This window comes from Trichechus manatus, unplaced genomic scaffold, assembly GCF_000243295.1.
Source record: "Trichechus manatus latirostris isolate Lorelei unplaced genomic scaffold, TriManLat1.0 scaffold00109, whole genome shotgun sequence".
NCBI lineage: Eukaryota > Metazoa > Chordata > Mammalia > Sirenia > Trichechidae > Trichechus > Trichechus manatus.
Window position 1 is genome coordinate 2445373 of NW_004444045.1, and position 23887 is coordinate 2469259.

General features: G+C 41.0%; 1 protein-coding gene and 1 pseudogene across 1 annotated transcript in view; one reads left to right on the forward strand and one right to left on the reverse strand.

The window, feature by feature from the left end:
* Positions 1–23429, reverse strand: part of LOC101345733 (putative spermatogenesis-associated protein 31D4) — a 71186-nt pseudogene extending 47757 nt beyond the window's left edge.
* Positions 23430–23825: 396 nt separating this feature from the next.
* The window catches only part of NRG1 (neuregulin 1), a 1165780-nt gene continuing 1165718 nt past the window's right edge, over positions 23826–23887 (forward strand). The window contains exon 1 of the mRNA XM_023737842.1: positions 23826–23887. Within this exon, the coding sequence (XP_023593610.1) occupies positions 23826–23887 (62 nt within the window).

Below are 23887 nucleotides of genomic sequence, written 5' to 3' on the forward strand. Positions count from 1 at the left end.
TTGAGGAGACCTTAAAATGAGCTGAATACATTTGAAGTTAGCAGGGAATATCTCAAACCCACCTCCCTGGTGGACTGCATTCCTCTCTCATTCCAGGACTCCAGAGTAGTGTTTCTTATCTGGTTTGATTCCACTCTCTTAGCATTTAGTATTTCACACTTCTTAGCATAGTTTATAGTTTGCCTTGTGCTAATGGAAAAGTTATAGTAGGAATTCTTTAAAAAAAAAAAAAAAGTTTATCGATTTAAACTCATGGGGAGAGTAGAACTGTGCTCCACAGGGTTTTCAGTGACTGATTTTTTGGAAGTAGATCACCAGGCCTTTCCTAGGTGGACTTGAACCTCCAACCTTTTGGTTAGTGGCCACTTTAATCATTTGTACCACCCAGGGACTCCTAGAATTCTTTACCTTCCCCTTAATTGCCATGTGAGATTTTTGTAATCTCTTTTTTTTCTCGGTATGAATGCAGGATGATGCCGAGGACGCTGGTGGTCAGCAGAACACACCCTGTGCTGTGTGACCTGGAGGAAAGCTGCATGTGCCGCTTGGCCGGTGCTGCATCCCTCAGGGTCTCTGCAGATCACCAGCTGAGACTTCTCAGGCCTGCTAGGAGGACACCTCGTCCAGACTTATCCTCCAGGTGGTCCCTCACAAACTGTGATTCAGGTTTTAGGGAGTTTCACAGGGGATGGAGGGGAGGAGTGGATTACTGAAATGGAAGGGAGGTTTGAAAGCTGTTGCAATGAAGTAAGGGACTGAGCCTTTATGAACTTGTTGAAGCTTCTGCCTTTTGGCTGGGCTCGAGCCGTTGCATTGTCTACTCCCATGGTGAATAATAAGGTTAATAAAGTGGTGTTATGAATTGAATTGTGTTCCCCCAAATATGTGTTGAAATCAGATACCCTGTATCTGTAAATCTGACCTTGTTAGAAATAGGGTTTTTCCTTGTTATGTTAATGAGGCTATACCAGTGTAGGGTGGATCCCAAACTTAACCACTTCTGAATAATAAAAAAAGCAGAATAAACACTGAGACACAACAAAGGGGAAGATAGACACCACGTGAGGATCATCTACAAGGCAAGGAATGCGAAAACCCATTGCCATCGAATGGATCCTGACTCATAGAGACCCTAAAGGACAGAGTAGAACTGCCCCATAGAGTTTCCAAGGCTGTAAATCTTTACAGAATCACACTGCTACATCTTTTTCCTGCAGAGTGGCTGGTGGATTTGAACCACTAACCTTTGGGTTAGCAGCCAAGCACTTTAACCACTCTGCCACCAGGGCTCCAAAGAATGCCAAAGAACCAAGGAACGCCTGGGGCTACCGACAAGGAAGGAATCAACACAGTCAGGATCCTGATTTGGACTTTTAGTTTCCAGAACTCTGACAAAACAAATTTCTCTTCTTTAAAGCTACCACTTAAGGAGCCCTGGTGGCACAGTGGTTCAAGCATTCAGCTGCTAACCAAAAGGTCAGCGGTTGGAACCCACCAGCTGCTCCACAGGCGAAAGATGTGGTAGTCTGCTACCGTAAAGATTACAGCCTTGGAAACCCTATGGGGCAGTTCTGCTCTGTCTTGTAGGGTCGCTATGAGTTGGAATCAACTTGACGGCAATGGGTTTGGTTTGGTTTGGTTTGTGGTATTTATTTTACAGCAGCACTAGGTAACTAAGGCAAGGGTTTTAAGATTGGATTCTGTATTATCCCATGATTCTAGGGTGGCCATAATTACTGGGGGCATTAGAGGTCCAGGTACTGTAACACATATCACTTTAAGTATTTAAAAATGTTTTCACAGACATTATATCATTTTGGTTTTGTCAGCTAGGGAGGGCTAGTGGCTGTGTTCTTGTTTAACTTTGTTTTTCTAGCCCAGTGTAGTATATATTCACAATAGTCCAAAGAGTTAATAAGCAAATACCTGTCTCTTCATTCTGTAGAAGTAAAAATATGTTCAGGAAGGTTATGAGACTTTCCTAAGGTCACATGGGTGCTAATAACAGATTGAATTTTGAAGCAAGTTCTTCTAATTCACTTTCCATTGTTCTTTCTGCTAAACTATACTGCTTTACCATCTTTTGAATGTGCTCAAAAGTAGCAAATATTCATCCTTTGAGGATAAATTCCAGTTTTGGAAATAGTCAAAGGTATTTGAGTATTGATGTGGTGAATAAAGTGGGTGACCAAGTTAGATAATGCTATTTTAGATTAACAATAAGGCACATCTATAAACTAACCCTTTTTTTGAGGCTCATACACTGGCGCATAATACATACTCTCTAAATATTTGTTAGTTTGATTTGAGAAAAAAATGCATAAATACTTTAAAATTCATCTTTCGACTATGTAGCCGTGTAACTTTCACCAATGTTAAGATCAGAGCCAGATCCAAGGAAATTGAAAACAGAAACTCGCTAAGAGCAAAAAGTACAGAGTTCAAACAACGGCCATGTTTAAAACCTGAACTATGTTTTCAGTGATTTTTTAGTCTAGTACATATAACTTAGTTTGTAATTTGGCCATTGAGAGGGGTTGTTTATAAAAGTGGAGAGGGAATGAATACTTCTCTTTCCACTGTGTGTTAGGTATGTATTTCATTTAATTATTACACCAGTTTATGAATAGACATTTCTGTGTTAAAGATGAGGAAAACTAATCAAACTAACTAATCAAAGGTCACATAGCTTGTCGGAGGCAGGGTTAGAACCAGAATCCAAGTCCACCTGATTTCAAAGCCGAAATCTTTCTTCCAAATAATGCTGCTTCTTTTCAAAGGCATAAGAAACAAAGGAGGTGTAGTGAGTTGAATGGTGGCCCTTAAAAAAAATATGTCTATGTTCTGGAATCTGTGAATGTGACCTTATTTATAAAAAGAGTCTTTGCAGATGCAATTAATAATCTCAATATGATATCATCCTGGATTATCTGGATGGGTCCTAAATTCAATGAAGGAGTTACTGGCTGGTACAGACAGTTAGGCATTTGACTACTGGGCCAAAGTTGGTGGTTCAAACCTACTCAGAGGCTCCTAGGCCTGGCAATTTGCTTCCGAAAGGTCACAACCTTGAAAACCCTAGGGAGCAGTCCTACTGTGCACACATGGGATCGCCATGTGTCAGAGTCGACTTGACAGAAACTAGCAACAACAACAAACTCGATGGTCAGTGCCCTTGTAAGAGACACACAGAGGGCAGGAGATACAGAGGAGAAGCTCATGTGAAGCAGAGGCAGAGATGTGAGTGATGCAGCCACAAGGAGCAGGAGCTGGAAGATGCAGGGAACAGATTGTCCTGTAGAGCCTTTGGAGGGAGTGTGGCCCTGCCAACACCTTGATTTCAGTCTTCTGGCCTCCAGAACTGTGAGAGAATATATTTCTGTTGCTTTAAGCCACCAAGTTTGTGGTCGTTTGTGATGGAAGCTCTAGGAAACTAAGACAGGAGGTATGGGGAGGATGGACATATTGATTCATGTAAGAGAAACAAAGGATACTGTCTTTGGAGACACAGGTCTGGGGTTGAATCTCAGCTCTTATGCTTATCATTTTGTGTGACCTGAACAAGTAATTAACATCTCTAAGGCTCAGTTTCCTCATCTATAAAATAGAAATTATAATGTATTTCTCACTGGATTTTAAGGATTTAATAAAATAGGATATGAAGCACTTAGCACAGTTTAAGCATTCAATTTACCTCCTTCTGTGGATCAGGAGAATTTTTAATAGTGAGATAAAATGTTATCCTTAACTTGAGTAGCTCCCATAGTTTTGTAAATGAGACAAGGCAGTACAGTGTTGCAAGGCCTGTAAAAAAGATAAAATGAGATACAGCAGTGATACAAAAGAGGATATGATTAACTCAGCCTGGTTGAATCAGGGAAGTTCTCAAAGGGGAAGAACCAGAAGCTGAGGTTGAAGGGTGAGTAGACATGTACCAGGCAGACGATGGGCAAAAAGTAGTCCACATAAAGGAAACAGAATGTATAAACAGCTGGATGTGGAAAACGGCATGGTACGTACCAAGGGATGAATAAAGGATGAGAGCAGAAAAAGCTGGAGAGTGGTCTGCAGAGTTAAGAAGGTCCAGATCCGAATCATGAAGTGTCTTGAATATTATCAAAAGTAGTTTGGGCTTTATCACATAGGTGTTGTAGAGTCACTGAAGAGTTTTAGAAGTGCCATGTTATAGATGTGATTTAAGGACAGATTACTTACAGTGGGGAAGTTACTTTGAAAGGAGGAAAGGCTGAGAACAGAGAGATCTGTTAGGTAACTGCTATAATATTCAGGTGAAGAAAGGGCAAGAGTATTAATGAAGGCAGTGATAGCAGGGATGAAGAAGACAAGGTAGCTATAAGAGATATTAGGGATATCAAATCAATTGGATTTAATGTGCAGAGATGATAATGATAGATCATGGGAATAATATAGGATGATTCAAAGGTTAGTGGAAAATGACAATGGAAGAAGGACTAAATATAAGGCAAAGGAGAAGCAGAGAGAAAAAGGAAACTGGAGAGACATGTCAGTAGTGTACCAAGAATAGTGTACTAAAATGTCATGTCAGACTGCTTAATACATAGTTAGCATGCTACAAGATATAGTTTAAAAGCAGTGGATCTGATAAATATGTGCAAATCCTTTGATCTAGTAATTCCCCTTCCAGAAATGTAAGCTAAAAAAATAATTTAGGTGGTACACAAATATTTATCTATTATGAATACTCATTATATTATTGTTCATAATATCACAAAACTGCAAATAACCCAAATATCCACAAATAAAGGAATGAATAAATAAATAATATAAATGGAATACTAGATAGCCCTAAAAAGGATTTATAGAAACGTATTTATTGACATGGAAGTGTGGCAACAATATAATTGTGAAAAAAAATAGCATTATCTCGTGTTTGTAAATGAGTATTATATAATTTTATCTCACATTTGAAAATATAAGCATATATATTTATATAATTTTATCTATATACATACATGTATGCATGAATATATATTATATACAATATTTTCTCTTGAGATTTCACCACATCTATTAAAAAATTGTTCTGAAAGTCCTGGCCATTATAATAAGGCAGGAAAAAAAATTATAAAGATTTAAAAGCCAAATTGTCAGTGAAGTGTAAGGACAGACTAATTGTCAAGGAAGGACAGTCTCAAAACATTTACTCGAATTTACCCTTTCTTGTGAGGCTACTGATGATGTACTCCATTAAAACAAGGGAGTGAACCAATAGAAAGGGATACATGGAATCTAGGAAACAGGAGATGAAACTCATGCGATCCCCTCACCTTAGCTGATGGTGAAGGGATGAGAGCTGTCTGTTGGACATAAAGAGCAACTGGCAGAGGCTAGAGTAGGTTCAGGAAGTTCAGGGAGCAATGTCATCAAGAAGATGAAGTTGATAGAAGAGCATGATGGTTAATTTTATCTGTTAACTTGGCTAGGTTACAAATCCCAGTTGTTTGGCCAAATATTAGTCTAGTTGCTGTCATGGAGTTAATTACAGATGATTACAATAGTTGGCCTTGGGAAAAGCAGACTACCTTCTGTAATGTAATGTAATGTAATTACATTCCATAACGTAACATAATGTAATGCAATATAATGTGATGGGATGCCATGCAAAGCAGTGTAATGTAATCACTTTCCATCCTGCAATTTAATGTAATGTAATCAATTAATCAATCAGTTGAGGCTATACAAGGGTAGGGTGGATCTGAAAACTAATCACTTCTGTGTTATGAAAAGACCAGAATAGACACACAGACATATACTCGCAGGGGAAGAGAAATGGCACATGAGGATCAGTCTAGGAGGAAAGGCACGCCAGGGATCACTGGCAGACCCCAGAACTAGGAGAGAGACTTACAGAAGGAATCAACCTGGCCAAAACCCTCACCTGAACTTTTAGCCTCTAAAACTGTGAGAAAATGTGTTTTCTTTAAGGCCACCCACTTGTGGCATTTCTGTTATGGCAACACTAGGTAACTGACACAAATAGCCAATATAAATACATGAATTGAGAGGGTATTTAGACAAATAGGGAAGAATTTGAGCTTGACTAAAGAATAGGTACAAAGAAAATTAAGCAAATGGGAAAAAGAAACACAAACAGTTACTAACTCCAGGGTAAATAGAATATTGAGCAGAGAATGAATTTAATCATAGTTTATTACATGGTTCATTTCTGAATTACATACGTAGTTATGATAATGCAAATATGGAATATTATATCATCAAAATTATGATTTAACTCTATTGGGAAGAGATAGGGGCATGGGGAGTATTCGTGTATTTTGGGGGTTAGGATGAGAAAAGAGAGATACATTTTTATGTTCCGTAGATAATAATGTTCAAACTGGAAAACAAAATGTAGAAATAGCAATATGAGCATGCTTTTGGGATAAAGAGGAAACAAGTCAGCTAAAAGAGTTGAAAATGATTGCTTTATGGATGGAGAAATGGGGGGGGGGTGTTCCTGTTTGTCTTACAAACCTTAAAGTAGTAGTTTACTCTTGAACTATATGCATATACAACTTCGATAAGAAACACAAATTTTAAAAAATTGTCCTAGGTTTTAGAGTTTCTGATTTTCTAATCACTCTGGTGAAAACTTTGAGAACCTCTAACATTTCTCCTAAATATGTAATGAAACCATGGATACTGAAACTAAGCTCTTTATTCTGGATTCCTGGGTCTCTGGGGCAGTTTCAAGCATGGCTTACATCTGATGCAGCTAACCTTTTGGTAAATGGTACAAAAGTGAGACTATCTATGTGATAATGGAGAAAAGATCTAAGTGGTCAAGGATTTCATTTTACTTGGATCTGCAATCAACGCCCATGGAAGCAGCAGTCAAGAAATCAGAAGACACATTGCATTGGGCAAATCTGCTGCAAAAGACCTCTTTAAAGTGTTAAAAAGCAAAGATGTCACCTTGAAGACTAAGGTGTGCCTGACCCAAGCCATGGTATTTTCAATCACCTCATATGCATGCAAAAGTTGGACAATGAACAAGGAAGACTGAAAAAGAATTGATGCCTTTGAATTATGGTGTTGGTGAAGAATACTGAATATACTGTGGTTTATGTGGTCCATTAGTCGTTTGGACTAATTGCTCCCTTGAGTCTTTGGTCTCCTTCACTCTCCCTCACTCTGGACGGGAAGAGACCTATAGTAGTATCTTAGATGGCTGCTCGCAAGCTTTTAAGACCCCAGATGCCGCTCACCAAAGTAGAATGCAGAACATTGACTTTATGTACTATGTTGTGCCAGTTGACGTAGATGTCCCCCAACTCTATGGTCGTTTGTCTTCTAGCCTAGGAACTTCATCCCACGAGGTGTTTGGTTTCCCTGAGTTTACCCCTTGTGTGTTCTATGTGGGCCACACCTACAATCATGTATGTAGAAATGTCTACCACCAAACCTACATTTGCCGGTGGGTGTTTTCCCTTATATTCTCCACAGCTCTTGGTGTATCTGCCTACCTGTTTGTCCGTTTGTAAATTATTGTTTGTTATTAGTATTGCTGCGGGATTGTCTAAGTATGGTAGTTACCGTAGTTGCCCTTTATTCTTACGTTCCTCTCCATGTCCTCTCTTGCCTTGGTCATGTTGCACTGACTCCCCCCATATAATGTATTGCCTTTCCCTTCACCAGTATTAACTCGTGTCTTCTATCTAATTGGTGATTCTCCCTCCCTCCCCCTCTCATCCCTGGTAACCATCAAAGAAGGTTTGTTCTTTGTGTAAACCTTTTGTTGTTAGTTTATAATAGTGGTCTCATACAACATTTGTCCTTCTGTGATTGGCTTATTTCATTCAGCATAATGTCTCCAGATTCATCCATGTTGTGAGATGTTTCGTGGATTCATTATTATTCTTTATCATTGTGTAGTATTCCATTATGTGTATGTACCACAATTTGTTAATCAATTCATCTGTTGATGGGCATGAGTTTTTACTTTTGAAACAAAAATGTAACAGAAAAAAATGCAATGTTAGGTAAGGGAGGAAAGGTAAAGGTGTTAAGAGCAGATAGGTTTAGAGAAGATGGATTTATCAGATCATGAAGAAATTAAGGAAGATCTTATTGTTCATGGACTATGAAGTAATTTCAAGAGTAAATGTGCTACTTTGCATAAAATGGGAAATTCTGAAGATACTTCCATACGAGACAAAATGGCAACATTTTTATTTGAAATGGTTGAACTTTATAAGTAGCTTTTCCTCTTTTATCTTTCTGTTATTTGTAAAGAATTAAGGATGACTCTAACTTAGTGTTTCATGTCCATTGTTTGGAATTCTAGACATGATTTCCTATAGAAACAATTACAAGTGGTTGGATCCATAATTCCAATCCTCTTACGACTCTGTAATCCCTGCTCACCACAACAACACTGGACCCAACCAATATTTTCACGGAAAAATTCAAATATGCAGTCATATTGGTTACCTAGGAATACTTGCAATCACAAATTGGTAATGGAGATTAAAAGGGAACTATGAAGACATGGAATCAAGTATACGCCTGCTGTTTAAGGGTGGGGGAGTGTTGCTATTTGGAAAGGAGAGATAAAAGCAGCAGAAATTTACTTCTCTTTTAATGCTTGTTGACAACAAAAACTATGGTATCCAGAACTAGTTCTTAATCTAATTAGATCTAGTTCCTAGGTAAAAGAGAATAAATATGTAGTTAGGAGTATTTCTAGATGGTAACAGGTTGAAGAGACAGGGAGAGTAGAATCTCAAGAAGGAAATATGAAGAGAGGGGAGTTCTTGGGTCACATGACATTTTGGTTCAATGACTGGTTATATGCACACATACGTGTCATATATGCACATATATCATACATGTATATATAACATGCATGTATGTACCTTACATATTTGAGCTCATATAAATCAGAAACTGCCTGTACATCATTTTGATATCCTATCAACCTAACAAAAACTATTATCAGAGAATGTTTGAAATTTTATAATTTATTAGAGAATAACATTTAAGTAGCATTAATGTAAAGTATAAATCAAAATGCTTAATAATTACAAATATTATCTCAGAACTTTTGCCTTGGGGTAGAGGAAGAAACTCAATAATTGTATATTAATTTAACTTAATGAAGAGAAAAATAGCTATTTAAAGAGTTGACCACTTTTTAAAATTCCAGAACTAATAGAACACATAATTTAATGCTCGTAATAACATAGCAAAGGAAGTTCAGCCTATCAAATTCAATTTTAATAAATATGCATTGAATCTACATCTTTAGTATCAAGATAAAATAATTTGCTGCTTCAATATTTTCTTAAATGTCTGTTTTTGATAGACTGAATTTTGCCATAGATAAAAGTGAGGTTTACAGACATTTTTAATTCTATTTACCGGAACTAATTTTTTGGTTCATCTGTCAGATTGTATTACTGACCTCTAAAAAAACTGCCTTCCTTCTCTTTTATTTTTATTTAAACTTTTCAAATAGTTTACTTGCTGGTTTGAGTTGCTGCCCTGATGCCATGCCTGGCCCAGAGGTTATCTAAGTGGCGACTTATTTTGTGGACATCCTAAAATATGTCCAGTCTTGTCTTGGAATCATCACACTTTTATCTCGTTATCTTGCTACTCAACCCTACCCTATAAAAAGGGAAGAAGTCACAGCAGAGTTGAAGCCAAAAATGCATCATCTTTATCTGGAAACTGTGCAGTATGGAGTGCCTGCAAAGCTCTGAAAGAAAACTTCCTATGTGCCTCACAAAAGTGCCAGTATTTGGACTTCTGCCCAGCAGAGGTCATTGACAGCCAGCCAGTATTAACCAAGAGAGAGTTACAAGTGCAGAGTAATTGGAACAAACAAAAAAATTCACCTTTTCTTTAATATACAACTTCTTCCACTCTGACTCTGGAAAGCCAGAAGGAGGGGAAGGAGGGGAGGAAAAGGGAAAGACTCCACCAGGGTCCTCTCCCCTGTCTCAGGCCTCAGTCAGGTTGTATGGCAGAAGCTTTGAGTTGGCTATGAGGTTGACTTTAGATTTAGATGGACCAGGCCCTTTTAATCCCTGCATAGAAGTCATCATTACTTATTCATAGACCTGAAAGAATCTGAGACTATGGGTTCTGCCTGAAACAAGAAATAGAGATCCAACAGAACATATCTAAAGACAGTGACTGGAAAAAACTAAAGTCGTTCCCCACTAAGTACAGACTGCTCAATAAACGGATTACACTGGGACATATGATGCAGCGAGTTGTTTTGCTGACTGTACAAGTGGCTCTTTGGGGAATGTTGTGCTCCAGAGCATGAGGTTAAGGAGTTGGTGGGATCCTTCCCTGAAGAATCAATGCTGCGGACGCAGTCTATTGGGAATGGCTTGTTACCAATACTACAATCTATGTGTGTGTTTTAAATCTTTAATACAGTCTTCATTTGTTGTTTCGTTTATTTAAATGCTTGTTTTCATCCTGTACACAAAAAAGTAACTGTAAGGCAGTTGTCCTTGTGCTCAAGGATAAAAATAAGAGTAATGTATACAGCACTTACTGTGTGATAGACACTTTTCTAAATGCTTTATGTATACTAATATACTTAATCCTAGAAGGTTGGCGTTGTTGTTAGTTGCTGTCAAGTCAGCTCCAACTCATGGTGACCCCATGTACAACACGAATGTTGCTCGGTCCTGAACTATCTCCATGCTTGTTGGTATGCTCCAGTCCCTTGTTATAGCTGCTGTGTTTTTTCGAGTGCCTTCCGAAGAGGTAGTTTCCATTATTATCTGCATTTTATAGATTAGGGAACTGAGACATGAAGGGTTAAATAACTTGCCTATGATTACGTAGCTAGTAAAGATTGAGGTTGGAATTTGAACCCAGGAAATCTGGCTGTAGAATTTGTATCTAATTATAGACTCCCACGCATAATGATTCCAATATAGGATATGCTAAGTTTAAAGAATGGGAATTCTAGAATACTTAATTGTGCTAATGCAGAACCTGTACATAGACCAAGAGGCAGTCGTTCAAACAGAACAACGGGATACTTCATGATTAAAAATGAAAACAAAAAAGGCGTGCATCAGGGTTGTATCCTTTGACTGTATTTATTCAATCTGTATGCTGAGCAAATGATCCGAGCAGCTGGACTATATGAAGAAGAACGCAGCATCAGGATTGGAGGAAAGTCTATTAACAACCTGCATTATGCAGATGACACAACCTTGCTTGCTGAAAGTGAAGAGGATTTAAAGCACTTACTGATGAAGACCAAAGACTACAATCTTCAGTATGGATTACACCACAACATAAAGAAAACAGAAATCCTTACAACTGGACCACTAAGCAACATCATGATAAATGGAGAAAATATTGAAGTTGTTATGGATTTTATTTTACTTGGATCCACAATTAACGCCCACAGAGGCAGCAGTCAAGAAATCAGATGATGTATTGCATTGGGCAAATCTGCTGCAAATGACCTCTTTAAAGTGTTAAAAAGCAAAGATGTGTCTTTGCGGCTTAGGTGTGCCTGACCCAAGCCATGGTATTTTCAGTTGCCTCATATGTATGTGAAAGCTGGACAATAAATAAGGCAGACCAAAGAAGAATTGATGCATTTGAATTATGGTGTTGGAGAAGAATATTGAATATACCATGGGCTACCAAAAGAACAAACAAATCTGTCTTGGAAGAAGTACAGCCAGAAGGCTCCTTAGAAGCAGGGATGGTGAGACTTCATCTCACTTACTTTGGATATGTTATTAGAAGGGACCAGTCTCTGGAAAAGGACATCATGCTTGGTAAAGTAGAGGGTCAAGGAAAAAGAGGAAGACCCTAAATGAGATGGATTGTCACAGCGGCTGCAACAATGAGCACAAACATAGCAAGGATTGTGAGGATGGCGCAGGATGGGGCAGCATTTCATTCTGTTGTTTGTTCATAGGGTCGCTATGAGTCGGAACTGACTTGAGGTCACCTAACAACAACATCAAGTTTAAATATAAGATTACTGGAAGGAGGATTAATGTGGCCTGTAAATACTGAAGAAGGCTTCAGACTCACATGCTCCAGTGCCACTAGCTATCTTGTCATAAATGGCAGATGTATCTTTAGGACCTGGAGTGAAAGGACACATTTGTCTAATTTCAGCGATTCATCTCTTTGTAAAATCCATTGTAATATCTTCTTTGGTCTTATCATTCAGAGAACTCAATCTTTACAACAAATTACATAGCTCAAGGGCTTTATTTTTGTTTTGGAATAGGCATTATAATTTCATTTAGACTTTAAGACATAGGAGATACCTATTTCTATATATATCCCTGGAGCCCTAGTGGTGTAGTTGTTAAGAGCTTGTCTCTTAACCAAAATGTTGGCAGTTCAAATCCACCAGCTACTCCTTGGAAACCCTTAGGGGTAGTTCTACTCTGTCCTATAGGGTCACTATGAGTTGGAATAGACTCAACAGCAATGGGTTGGTTTGCTTGTTTGTTTTTGGTTTATATATATATATATACATCTATCTATCTATCTAATCTCTTTATAGCTGTAGCTACATCACATTGGGGGAAAGTATTGTGGAGTTGTCCTTGAACCCTTGAATAAGCCTCTTCTGATACATTCCAGGAAAAGATGATGGAAAACGTTTGACCTCTCTCATGTACCAGTGACTCTTTCATGTCAACTTGGGCCTGTTTCTAATGCCAGTGAAGATATTATCTATAGAAAAATTTCACACTCAATAAACAGGGTCAACAAATAGAAAGCTGTTGCTGGTGAGTTTTTGGTGAGTTCTAAGAAGTGGTAGGGAAGGCTGCTGAATGCAGGCTTCCTGGCTGACACCTTTACCTGAAACATTTCTAAGTGGAGAACTCAGCATTAGAATGAGTGCTGAGAATTCAGCACTTCTGAGGTGCTAAGATTATGTATCCTATCACTTCCAGAAATGGTTTTTGAAAGGAAAGTCTTAGCTAGCAGCTTCTTAGGGAGGCTTAAGAGAGTTTTCAGTTAAACTATTGTGGCTCCTGGACAAACCGCAGAATTGGGAGAGCAGGAGCCTGAGTTCTAAAGCCACTTTTGGTAACAATTAACTGTATGACCCTGGGAAAGGCAATTAGCTTTTCTGGGCCTTTTTATTATTTATAAAATTAAGGACATAGAACCAGATACATAGGATTCTTTCCTGGTTCTAACATTTGATGAGTTTCTCTATGATTTAAAGCATAAGCTGAAGGGCCAATTTTATGGCATTCCAACATGGCACCCAGGTTGAGGTGTGGATAATTAAATATTTATTTATACTTCTTTTTCATGAGTTGTTGTTGTTATTGTTGTATCGCAGAATGTCTCAGTCATCTAGTGCTGCTCTAACAGAAAAACCACAAGTGGATGGCTTTAACCAAAAGAAGTTTATTTCTTCACAGTCCAATAGGCTACAAGTCCAAATTCAGGGTGTCAGCTCCAGGGGAACGCTTTCTCTGTTGGCTCTGCAGGAAGGTCCATGTCATCAGTCTTCCTCTGGTCTGGGAGCTTCTCTGCGCAGGAACCTCAGGTCCAAAGGAAGCGCTCTGCTCCCAGCACTGCTTTCTTAGTGGTATGAGGTTCCCAGGTGTCTCTGCTCGCTTCTCTCTTTTATATCTTAAAAGAGATTGCATTAAGACACTAATCTTGTCAACGTCATCAGTATAACCTCATCACAGTGATAGAATTTGTAACACATGAGGAGATCACATATAATCTCATCATAGTGGTAGAGTTTAGAACACATAAGGAAATCACATCAGAAACACAATCATACAATACTGGGAATCATGACCTAGCCAAGATGTTACACACATTTTTGGGGGGACACAATTCAATCCATGACATTCCACCCTTTGCCCCCCCCCAAAATCACATCTTTGCAACATGTAAAACATATTCATCTCATCATATCACAGCAAAAGTCTTAACTCCAAGTCCAAAATCCAAAAATTCCTCTTCATCTGTGAAATTTAAAATACAAGTTACCTGCTTCCAAAGGTCAAATGGCAGAACAGAAACAAGCCAGACATTTCCATTACAAATGGGAGAAACTGCAGGAGAAGAAGGGAAAACAGGCACCAAGCAAGTCAGCAGAACACATTACATTAGCCCTCAAGGCTTTGAAAATAATCTTCTGTTCTCTGAGACAACTTACACAATAGCCCTGCCCTCCAGACTCTAGTTATTGGCCACAGTCTCCGGATTCTGAGTGGAGGCCCCTCAGCCCTGGGCTTCAGCTCCGCCTTCCAGGCTCACTGGGTTGGCACCTCTGCTCTCTCGGCTTCAGGCACACCATTCTACTAGTCCATCGGAGTGACAGCTCCACCTTTAGAAACACCAGAGGTCTCGGCCATAACTTTTGAGACTGAGGCAGCTCTGCTTCTTGTGTTCCTTGTCTCTTCAGCTTCTGCTTCCTGTGGCCTCTTGGCCCTTGGGCCTCACGCCCACATCTGCCCTGCTGGGGCAATTGTTCCAAAGCTCAGTAGCTCCACTGATTAAGTGCCCGAAGGCACCCCACTCCACCAGAAAGCCTCTGGTGCACAGGCACTCGGCTCTCTCGCTCCGTGGGTCAGCTCCAGCGCCGTCTCGCACTGGTCTCCTGGTTCTGCTGCTGCTGGTCCTCTGCTGCCGCCGCATCTCTATCCATTCAGTTTCAAAACCGATTCCACATTTTAGGTATCTGTTAGAGCAGCACCCCACTCCTGGTACCAAATTCTGTCTCAGTCATCTGACACATCATGACACAGAATGAAATCATTGCCTGATCCTGCAACCTCCTCACAATCATTGCTGTGTGTTTTAGTTATCTAATGCTAATAACACAAATAATAATAACAGAAATAACACAAGTGGATGGCTTTAACAAACAGAAATTTATTTTCTCACAGTTTAGGAGGCTAGAAGTCCGAATTCAGGGTGCCAGCTCTGGAGAAAGGCTTTCTCTCTCTGTTAGCTCTGGACGAAGGTCCTTGTCTCTTCTGAGCTTCTGCTCCTCGGTGAACTTCATGTGGCTTGGCGTGTGTCTCCCCCCGTCTCTGCTTCTCTCACTCGCCTGTTTAATCTTTTTTATATCTCAAAAGAGATTGAGTTAAGACACACCCTACGCTAATCCTGTCTCATTAACATAACAAAGACAACTGATTCCCAAACAGGATTATAACCACAGGCATAGAGGTTACAGTTTACAACACATTTTTGGGGGATACAATTCAATCCATAATACTATGTTAGAGCCCACTGTTGCAGCCACTGTGTCAGTCTATCCCATTGATGGTCTCACTCTTTTTCACTGAGCCTGTACTTTACCAAGAAGATGTCTTTTTCCCACGACTGATTCCTCCTAATGACATGTCCAAAGTAAGTGAGACAAAGTCTCACCACCCTCCCTTCTAAGGAGCATTCTGGCTGTACTTACTCCAAGACAGATTTGTTTGTTCTTCTGCCAGTTTAGGATATATTCAGTATTCTTCATCAACATCAATTCTTCTTTGATCTTCCTTTTTCATTGCCCAGCTTTCTCTTGCATATAAGGTGGTTGAAAATACCATGGCTTGGGTCAGGTGCACCTTCATCATCAAAGTGACATCTTTTCTTTTGAACACTTTAAAGAGGTCTCTAGGAGCCCTGGTGGCTCAGTGGTTAAGATCTAGGGCTGCTGACCAAAAGTTCGGCAGTTTGAATCCACTAGCCACTCCTTGGAAACCCTATGGGGCTGTTCTACTGTGTACTATAGGGTCGCTATGAATTGGAATCAACTCAACAGCAACAGGTTTTAAAGAGGTCTTTTGCAGCAGATTTGCCCAATGCAATACGTCATTTGATTTTTCAACTGATGCTTCCATGGGCATTGATTGTTGATCCAAGAAGAATGAAATACTTGACAACTTCAGTTTCTTTGCCTTTTATCATCATGTTGTTTATTGGTCCGTTGTAAGGATTTTAACCCTATAGGACAGTTCTCCTCTGTCCTATAGGGTCGCTATGAGTCAGAATTGACTCAATGGCAACAGGTTTTTTTTTTTTTTTTGGTAAAGTAAATTCCTTTTAAAGTTTTAAGACTATCTTGGCAGTACTTTTGGAATAATTGGAAAGAAAGCAAAAGCACTGCTTATTTTTACCACTGAGAAAGACGGCACTCAAAACAAACTTAATCATCAAAAATCCCTTTTTTCCAAATTTTTTCAAATTTGTAAATACCAGTAAGCTACATCAAAGTGTTCCTAGAAGCAAATAAAATCATGCATATTCATTAGTACTAAATATCACTGTACGAGACTTTCAAGCCATTTTTTTGGAAGAGTAATGTGTAACTTACTGTATAATGTATTTTGGATCTCGGGTTGCCTGCTTCTGTTTGATAGTTTACATGTCATCTCTTGATAGTGCCTCACTACTAGCGAGACAAAGAAGGAAACTTGTGGTCAGAGAACACTCAGGGAAAGGTGATTAAAAACAGTATTTGCTTTTAATAACTGACTTTGCTATCTGCAAAGTGATGATACTATACCTTGTCTGCCCATAGTATTGTTATATATTAGTTAATAATAATGTTAATATTAACAATGGTCTTCATCATCGCAATGTCTTCAAGAGCGTACCAAGTAGGTCATATTAACATTGATACCTGTATTTTTTAGCTCATTAGTTTACATGGGTATAACTGCAGGGTCTTAGCTTGATGTTCACCTCTCCCCACCAGCTCTTTTAAAGTGTGTCATAGTATGACTCAGAATTCCTACCAGGGCGGCTCCCACACATGCTTGAGAACTAAATCCCACAGGTCTTGTTCATCACATTTTTCTTTTTACTCTTTATCACTTGAGTCTTAAAGCAATGTTCATGGTGTGAGCCTTAAGTTTCACAAGGTTCCTCTGCAAAATGGCCACTTCAGCATTTACTTGAGGTCTCTCTTCCTGTACAGATGAGCCCTTGCCCTGAGCTGGCCTGGGGAACACATTCCATTCTGTCCTCCCTCTTCCATTCCCTCCTTCCTCTGTTTCTTCCTCATGTCTGTCTTTTCTCCTTCAGAGAACAGACGCAAGCAACAACAACAATAACAAACACCCCCACCCCCCAGAAAACATCATTAACTCATGCATATAGATGCATGACAGGAGAGACTGGAGTACTGGCTCCAGACCAGTAATCACAGCTGACTCAGCCTGAACAATTAGCACTACAGCAATGGAGCACAATAGAGAAGAATCACCATTTGAATGTCATGACTAGGTTTTTAATAGTTATCTTTCAGTCTGTTATAGAAAAGCCCTTTCAAAAAGTCAGAGATCTCTAATAATGGAATGAGAGTTCCCAGGAAGTAGTGAGCTTCCAGAAATAAAGGTATTTCAGCAGACATTATGTGATCACCATTAAGGCCATTTACAAAATGTGCTGTCCCCATTACAGGGTTGGAATATTCTTGAGGGCAAGAGATCATTTGTCCACTTTGTCTTCTGCATAACACTGGAGTTCCTAAAGCATTTTCATATATATTAAGCTATTTGAATCCTTCTAAGAGTCCTACGATATAAAGCAGGGACTGTGCACATTTAGTGAAGTCCCTGGATGGTGCTAATGGTTAACACCCTTAGCTGCTAACCAAAAGGCTAGAAGTTGAAGTCTACCAGAGGTGCCTTGGAAGAAAGGCCTGGTGATCTACTTCCAGTAACTCAGCCATTGAAAACACTTTGGACACAATGGGTTCACCATGAGTTGACCTCGACAGCAACTGGTACTGGTAATGCTCATTTAATAATGAAACAGGCTCAGAAAATTCCTAACTTTTCCTAAGTTCACAGGGCTGGTAGACGGCAGAACTGGAATAGAATCCTAGGCCCAGTTATGTCCCTAACAGTTACATATATTGCCCAGTATAAATGTCCGGTGAATGTTCATCTCTTGGTTGGCTGGAAAGAGCTGTTGTGTAGGTGAGTTAAGGAAGTAAACCTAAATGAGACTGCCTGATCTTCAGTACTTGCCACAAAGCTCCAGCATGTCTTGGATCACAAAGAAAGCAATTAGAAAAATCCCCCTGATTTCATTCTCCTTCCCCCCTCCCAGCTGGGCTGAAATACTGAGATCTACATGATTTTATTCCATACCAAGTGTACAAACTAGTGGTACAAGGTTCTGAGCTCCTGGATGGCAGGAGTCTTTCATCTCTATTTTTCCTCCTTATGCTGCATAAACCAGAAAACCCAGTTATCATGGACTCAGTTCCCACTCAGGGTGACCCATTGTGTGGCAGAGTAGAACTGTGCTCCACAGGGTTTTCAATGGCTGATTTTTTGGAAGTAGATCGCTAGGCTGTTCTTTCGAGGTGCCTCTGGGTGGACTCAAACCTTCAACATTTTGGAGCGTTTTAACCGTTGTGGGGACCCTATGTGTTTCAGAGTAGAACTGCACTCTACAGGATTTTCAGTGGCTGTGATCTTACAGAAGCAGAGTGCCACATCTTTTCCCCACAGCACTGCTGGGTGGATTTGAACAGCCAACCTTAGTTAGTAGCCGAGAGCAAACCATTTGTACCACCTGGGCATATAATACTGGCTTAACATTTTATTTTATAATTGAACCAATGGTTGGATAGATGGATGGTGGAGGTGACCGGGGCCCCAGTGTCCGTGACTCACTGCGCAGGGGCTAGGCAGGCACAGTTCTTGAAGACTCATATTGCGGCTAGTCTTTCATGAAGTCTCCTTAACCTTCCACCTGCTCTTCAGCAGAGACACGTTCTGCCACATTGCTTCTCCTGGGTGGCCTCTGTGGGTCCATACTCAAAGTTCATTTGATTGGCTCTTCTGTCAAGCCCAGCTTGTTGTTAATTCGCTGTTTCTAAATTGTCCGGGACCCTATGTCTGCTCCCAGCCAGGGTGCTAAGTAAGGGAGGCTTTTTGTGGAGACGGTAAATTCAGGACTCCAGGACCAGCAGTGTAGCTGGTTCATGATTTACGGCTGGAGGTGTGTACTCTTGCGTACTACTGCTCAATGATGATAACGTAGATATTGGTGCCTCTGTGGATGTCCTGTCGCCCCTTCAGCAGCCACCATTTAGAAGCATTTCATCAGGTATAAAGTGCTAGGGGTGGGAAAAGTTTTTCAGGTTGCCACTGTACCACAGAACCAATTGTGGAGTTCCTTTTCATACCTTCTAAACGAGTAAAAACAGTATTTCATGATTACCTGAATAATTTTATCTGCCTGTTCTTTCCCGATTTGAGCAGATATAATATTCCCAGGGAACAAGATGACAACCACTCTGACCCCTGGTTTTCCCTTTGGCTCCAACTCTGACCACCTAGACAAGCTGAGTTCTTAAAGAAGCACTCAGCCTTTGCTGTCAACAGCTGGTCATTCATGCCTTGCTAACTTCTCAGACTAAGTGCGGTGAATGGCATCAGCCCCTGGCAACTGAACAGGTTGTGCACGTTTTCTTTTCAAAATTGGGGTGGGGAAAATCTAAAAGGGGGACTTTAAGGCAGAGGGGACACTGAGTATTTGAATACAGTGCCTAAGTACGTTACACAGCATTATTATACTGTGGAAATCAAAAGTTTATAAATCTGCCGAAGCCCAGAAGAACTAGATGGTACCCAGCTACCACCACCAACCGCTATGACAGAGTTCACAACAGAGGATCCCGGACAGAGCGGAAGAAAAATGTAGAAGAAAATTTAAACTCACAAAAAAAGACCAGACTTGCTGGTCTAACAGAGACTGGAGGAACCCCCAGGACTATGGCCTCGGGACACCCTGCTAACTCAGAACTGAAGCCACTCCTGAAGTCCACCTTTCAGCCAAAGATTAGAGAGGGCATATAAAACAAAGGGTAACTCACATGAGGAACGTGCTTCTTAGTTCAATCAAGTGTATGAGAACAAATGGGCAATACCTGCCCCAAAGCAAAGACAAGAAGGCAGGAAAGCACTGGAAAACTGGATGAATGGACGTGGAGAACCCAGGGTGGAAAAGGGAAGAGTGCTGACACATTGCAGGGATTGCAACCCATGTCACAAAACAGTTTGTATATACATTTTTGAATGAAAAACTAATTTGTGCTGTAAATGTTCACCTAAAACACAATAAAAATTGTTTATAAAGTTTATGACAGTGGTTCTCAAAGGGTGGTCTCCTGACCAGCAGCCTCAACATCACCTGAAAACTTGTTAGAAAAGCAAACTAGCTGTCCTCACTGCTGACCTGCTGAATAAGAAATTCTGGGGGTGAGGCCGGCACTCTGTTTTCTGATGAAAGCTAAAGTTTGAGGACTGCTGGTTTTAAGAATGTTTACAAGAATGAGTCTGTTTTCTTTTTGTCTTTTAAAAACAACAATGGGGACAAATTAAATTTGTCCCTTTTCTGAACAGTATTTATCCAGGACTGAACAGTTATTCATACCTTTTCTTAAGCACAGGTTAATTATATTAGAAATATCATGCCCTCCTTATTCATAAGAGAAAACAAAGGTTAACACCCCTCCAATGTCTGGGCACTCTGGTAAACCAGGGCCCCCATACAAGAATTAAAGTGAAATACGTATGCAAACAAGCCTTGGAACTGAACTGTTGTAAGAAGGTCAAACTTAGGACAGAAAATATCCACAAGAATTACCTCTTAACATCGCTTAGCTGGGAGAGGAGTGGGAGAAAATCCAGGAGTAGAATAAAAGCTTTTTTTAAAAAAGTACTTTTTTAGAGAAGCTTGTTTGATAATAGATAAAATGCTTTGTAAAGTATTAACAATGGGTATTTATGCATTTAAAGAACTCTATAAGCCAGTGCTTTAAAGTTTTATTGTGATTTTTATTGCCTGGAATTCCATCCCTCTGTGACAGTGTTGGGGTAGTGTGTGGTGAACACATGAGCCCATCCGTCCATGATTCAGTGGTCAACATTTATTGAGTACTTAATATGTGCCCTAAACCGGGCTATAACAGGAGAAAACTGCAAATACGGTCCCTGCTTTATAACAAGTTTACAATGTAGTCAGAGAGATGGGACTGAATTCCTGAAACATTTGGTACTCAATAAAAGGAATAACATCAAAAGTGAAGAGGCAGGATATACATTGCAAATGGAGGAGTGCAGTGTAGGGAGTATTCCACTCTCAGTGGTTAGTATTTAAGAAAAGAGGCTCCATGGGGCAGATGGACCTCAAAGGATGGTTAAGGTCTGTTTGCAGAAATGGCTGTAATTATCCACCTCCCTTATTATTTTTCACCACGCCGTGGCCACGTAACTCTTCAGTTCCTCACATTGAGAAGTGAAGTCTACTCCTCTTCCCCTGGAATCCGAGCTGATCTTGGTAATAGTGGCAGAGATGTTGTGGAGTTCTGAGCCTTGTATGTTTCTGGCCACTCTCCTGGAATGTGTCCATCAGCCATGAACAAGCCCAGGCAAAGCCTACTGGAAGAGAGGAGACCACATGAAGAGAGATGAGCTCTCTCAGCTACAGCTGAGACTAGCCATGCCCAGAACCCCCGCGCTGAGACCAATACAAATTCCAAACCTGGCAGAATCATGGGCTAAATTAACGGTTACTGTTTTAAGCCAGTAAATTTTGGAGTAGTTTGTCATACAGCAATAGATACAATACAAGGTCTGAAAAGGTGGAGAGGAAGTAAAAAAAATTATTCTAGGCTACAGTTGCCTCCCCCAAAAGTTGACGAGACAGAAATGTGTGAGGTCAGGTTGAGAAAAGTGAAGGGAATAGAACTGGATGCCTGAACCACTTTTTTTCGATAAATAGCTAGGAGCACCCGGGTTCAAAAGAAGATACACTGGGGCCAGACCTGCACTGCCGTGCTGCAGTACCATGGTATTCTCTGGAAGTACACCCTTAGGCTACAAGGAATAGGAGTCTACACATGTTGAGACACATTATGAGCATCAGACCCCACTACTCCAAGCTGGGCTTGGAGAGAATGAGAGATTGTTTTCTAGCCAATTACATTATGCCAAGTAAAAAAAGATTTTTGTGGCTTATAATCTGCTTTTATTATTTATATTAAAAAGTCTAAACTTATGTGACCTACTTTCTTTTAAACAAAACTGCTAGAAGTGACTTGTAGAATCCCAGAATAAAAGATACTAATGAAACTCGAATGTTTTTAATCTTAAATTTTCACGTTGCAGGCTCACTGCACAATGAACAACTTTTCCTCCGCTTTATTTGGTCATTAAACATATTTTTCACCATCAAAAGAGCTTAACAGGAAATATTTACCTTTAAATTTTAAAATGTGTTCTCTTCCTGTTGAACGGTACTTGTTTAAAAAAGAACATCCCTTGAAGACGATGGTTTTTTTTTTTTTTTTTTTGCTTTAGAAGTAGCTCCTTAAGTTTGGGCAGGGGGAAGGGGAAGAATTCAAATGAAACCTAATTAACCTACAACTCCTTATGCCTGGGATCCTTTGATCCAGCTGCCGCAGAGGCGTCTTAACTGATTAGTTAAGTGCCATAAACTTTATACAAAAATGGCCTTATTCAGCAACTATTTTATTCAGACTATGCCCATATCAGCAGTAAAACAAAAAAGCCAAACCCATTGCCGTCAAGTAGATTCTGACTCTTAGCGACCCTATAGGTCAGGGTAGAACTGCCCCATAGGGTTTCCAAGGAGCAGCTGGTGGATTTGACCTGCTGCCCTTTTGGTTGGCAGCCTAGCTCTTAACCACTGTACCATACCAGCAATGCTACCCATGTTACAAATCATGGTGAACCAGGAATTTCAGTAGAGGAAAAGGCAGGGGTGATCAAGACTGAAGTATTGTACAAGAACGGAGCGAAAGCGGCGTCATACCTGAAGTGCACGCTGTGTGTGTGCGCGTTTGAAGGACAGGGAGAGTATTATAAAGTTGTTGTTTTAATTGCTGCTCGTCTCCTGTGAACATGTTGCTCCTTTCTGACTCAAGTAACCAGTTCACCCAAAACTTTTCTGAAACGAGGACCCGCATCTCCTGTGTCCCACTATGCCTTCTCAGCCTGCCACCCACCTGCGTGTAGGCACCCTGCGCGCACGAACAGGTTCCCGATTACTGAGGCGTCACCTTTCCCTTCCCAGTAAATCTCCGCAGCCCACTCGGACTGCAGCCTGTTTGCCGCCCGTCCTCCCATTGCAGCAATCAGGGCGACAGAGAGAGGAGGCGCGCAGGGAAGGGAAGATAGAGGAGGACAAACTCGCGGGCCCGGCTCAGAAATCAGGATGGGGAGAGGCAGCGCGGGGCGAGTTCGCAGCACAGGTAAACAGGCTGGAGAGGCGCAGGGCGCTGCTGCTGCTGCTGCCGCCGCCGCCGCGGCCACCCAGCGATTTCCAGGCACGCAACTCCGCCTCCAGGGCTCTCTCCCTCGCACTCTCGCCCAGCCGTTCGCTCGCAGCCCCAGCAGCCGCCGCAGCATCACTTCACACAAAGGACTGTTACCCGCTGAGGAGCTCCGCCACCTCCACGTCCTCCTCCGGTGACAGCAGCCCCGACAGCAGCGCTCGGGCGCGGCGGCGGCTCCGGGAGAGCCTGTCACTCTCAGCAACCGAGGCGCTGGCAGCAGCTTTTTTTTTTCTTTCTTCCATCCTATTTTGCTTTAATTTTTCCCCCTTATACCTCTTGGCTTTTCGGTGGTTCCACCCACCTCTTCCCTCCTCCTCCTTTCCTCCTCCCATAAACAACTCTCCTACACCCCCCCCCCACCCCCGGGCAATAAATAAAGGAGGAGGGTAGGGGGTAGAGGAAAAGGAAGCAGCGCGAGAGAGCGGGCAAGGTCCGAACAGGCAGCCCGAGCCCGCACGCACCTCGCACCATGAGATGGCGACGCGCCCCGCGCCGCTCCGAGAGGGCCGGCCCTCCGGCCCCGCGCCCCGG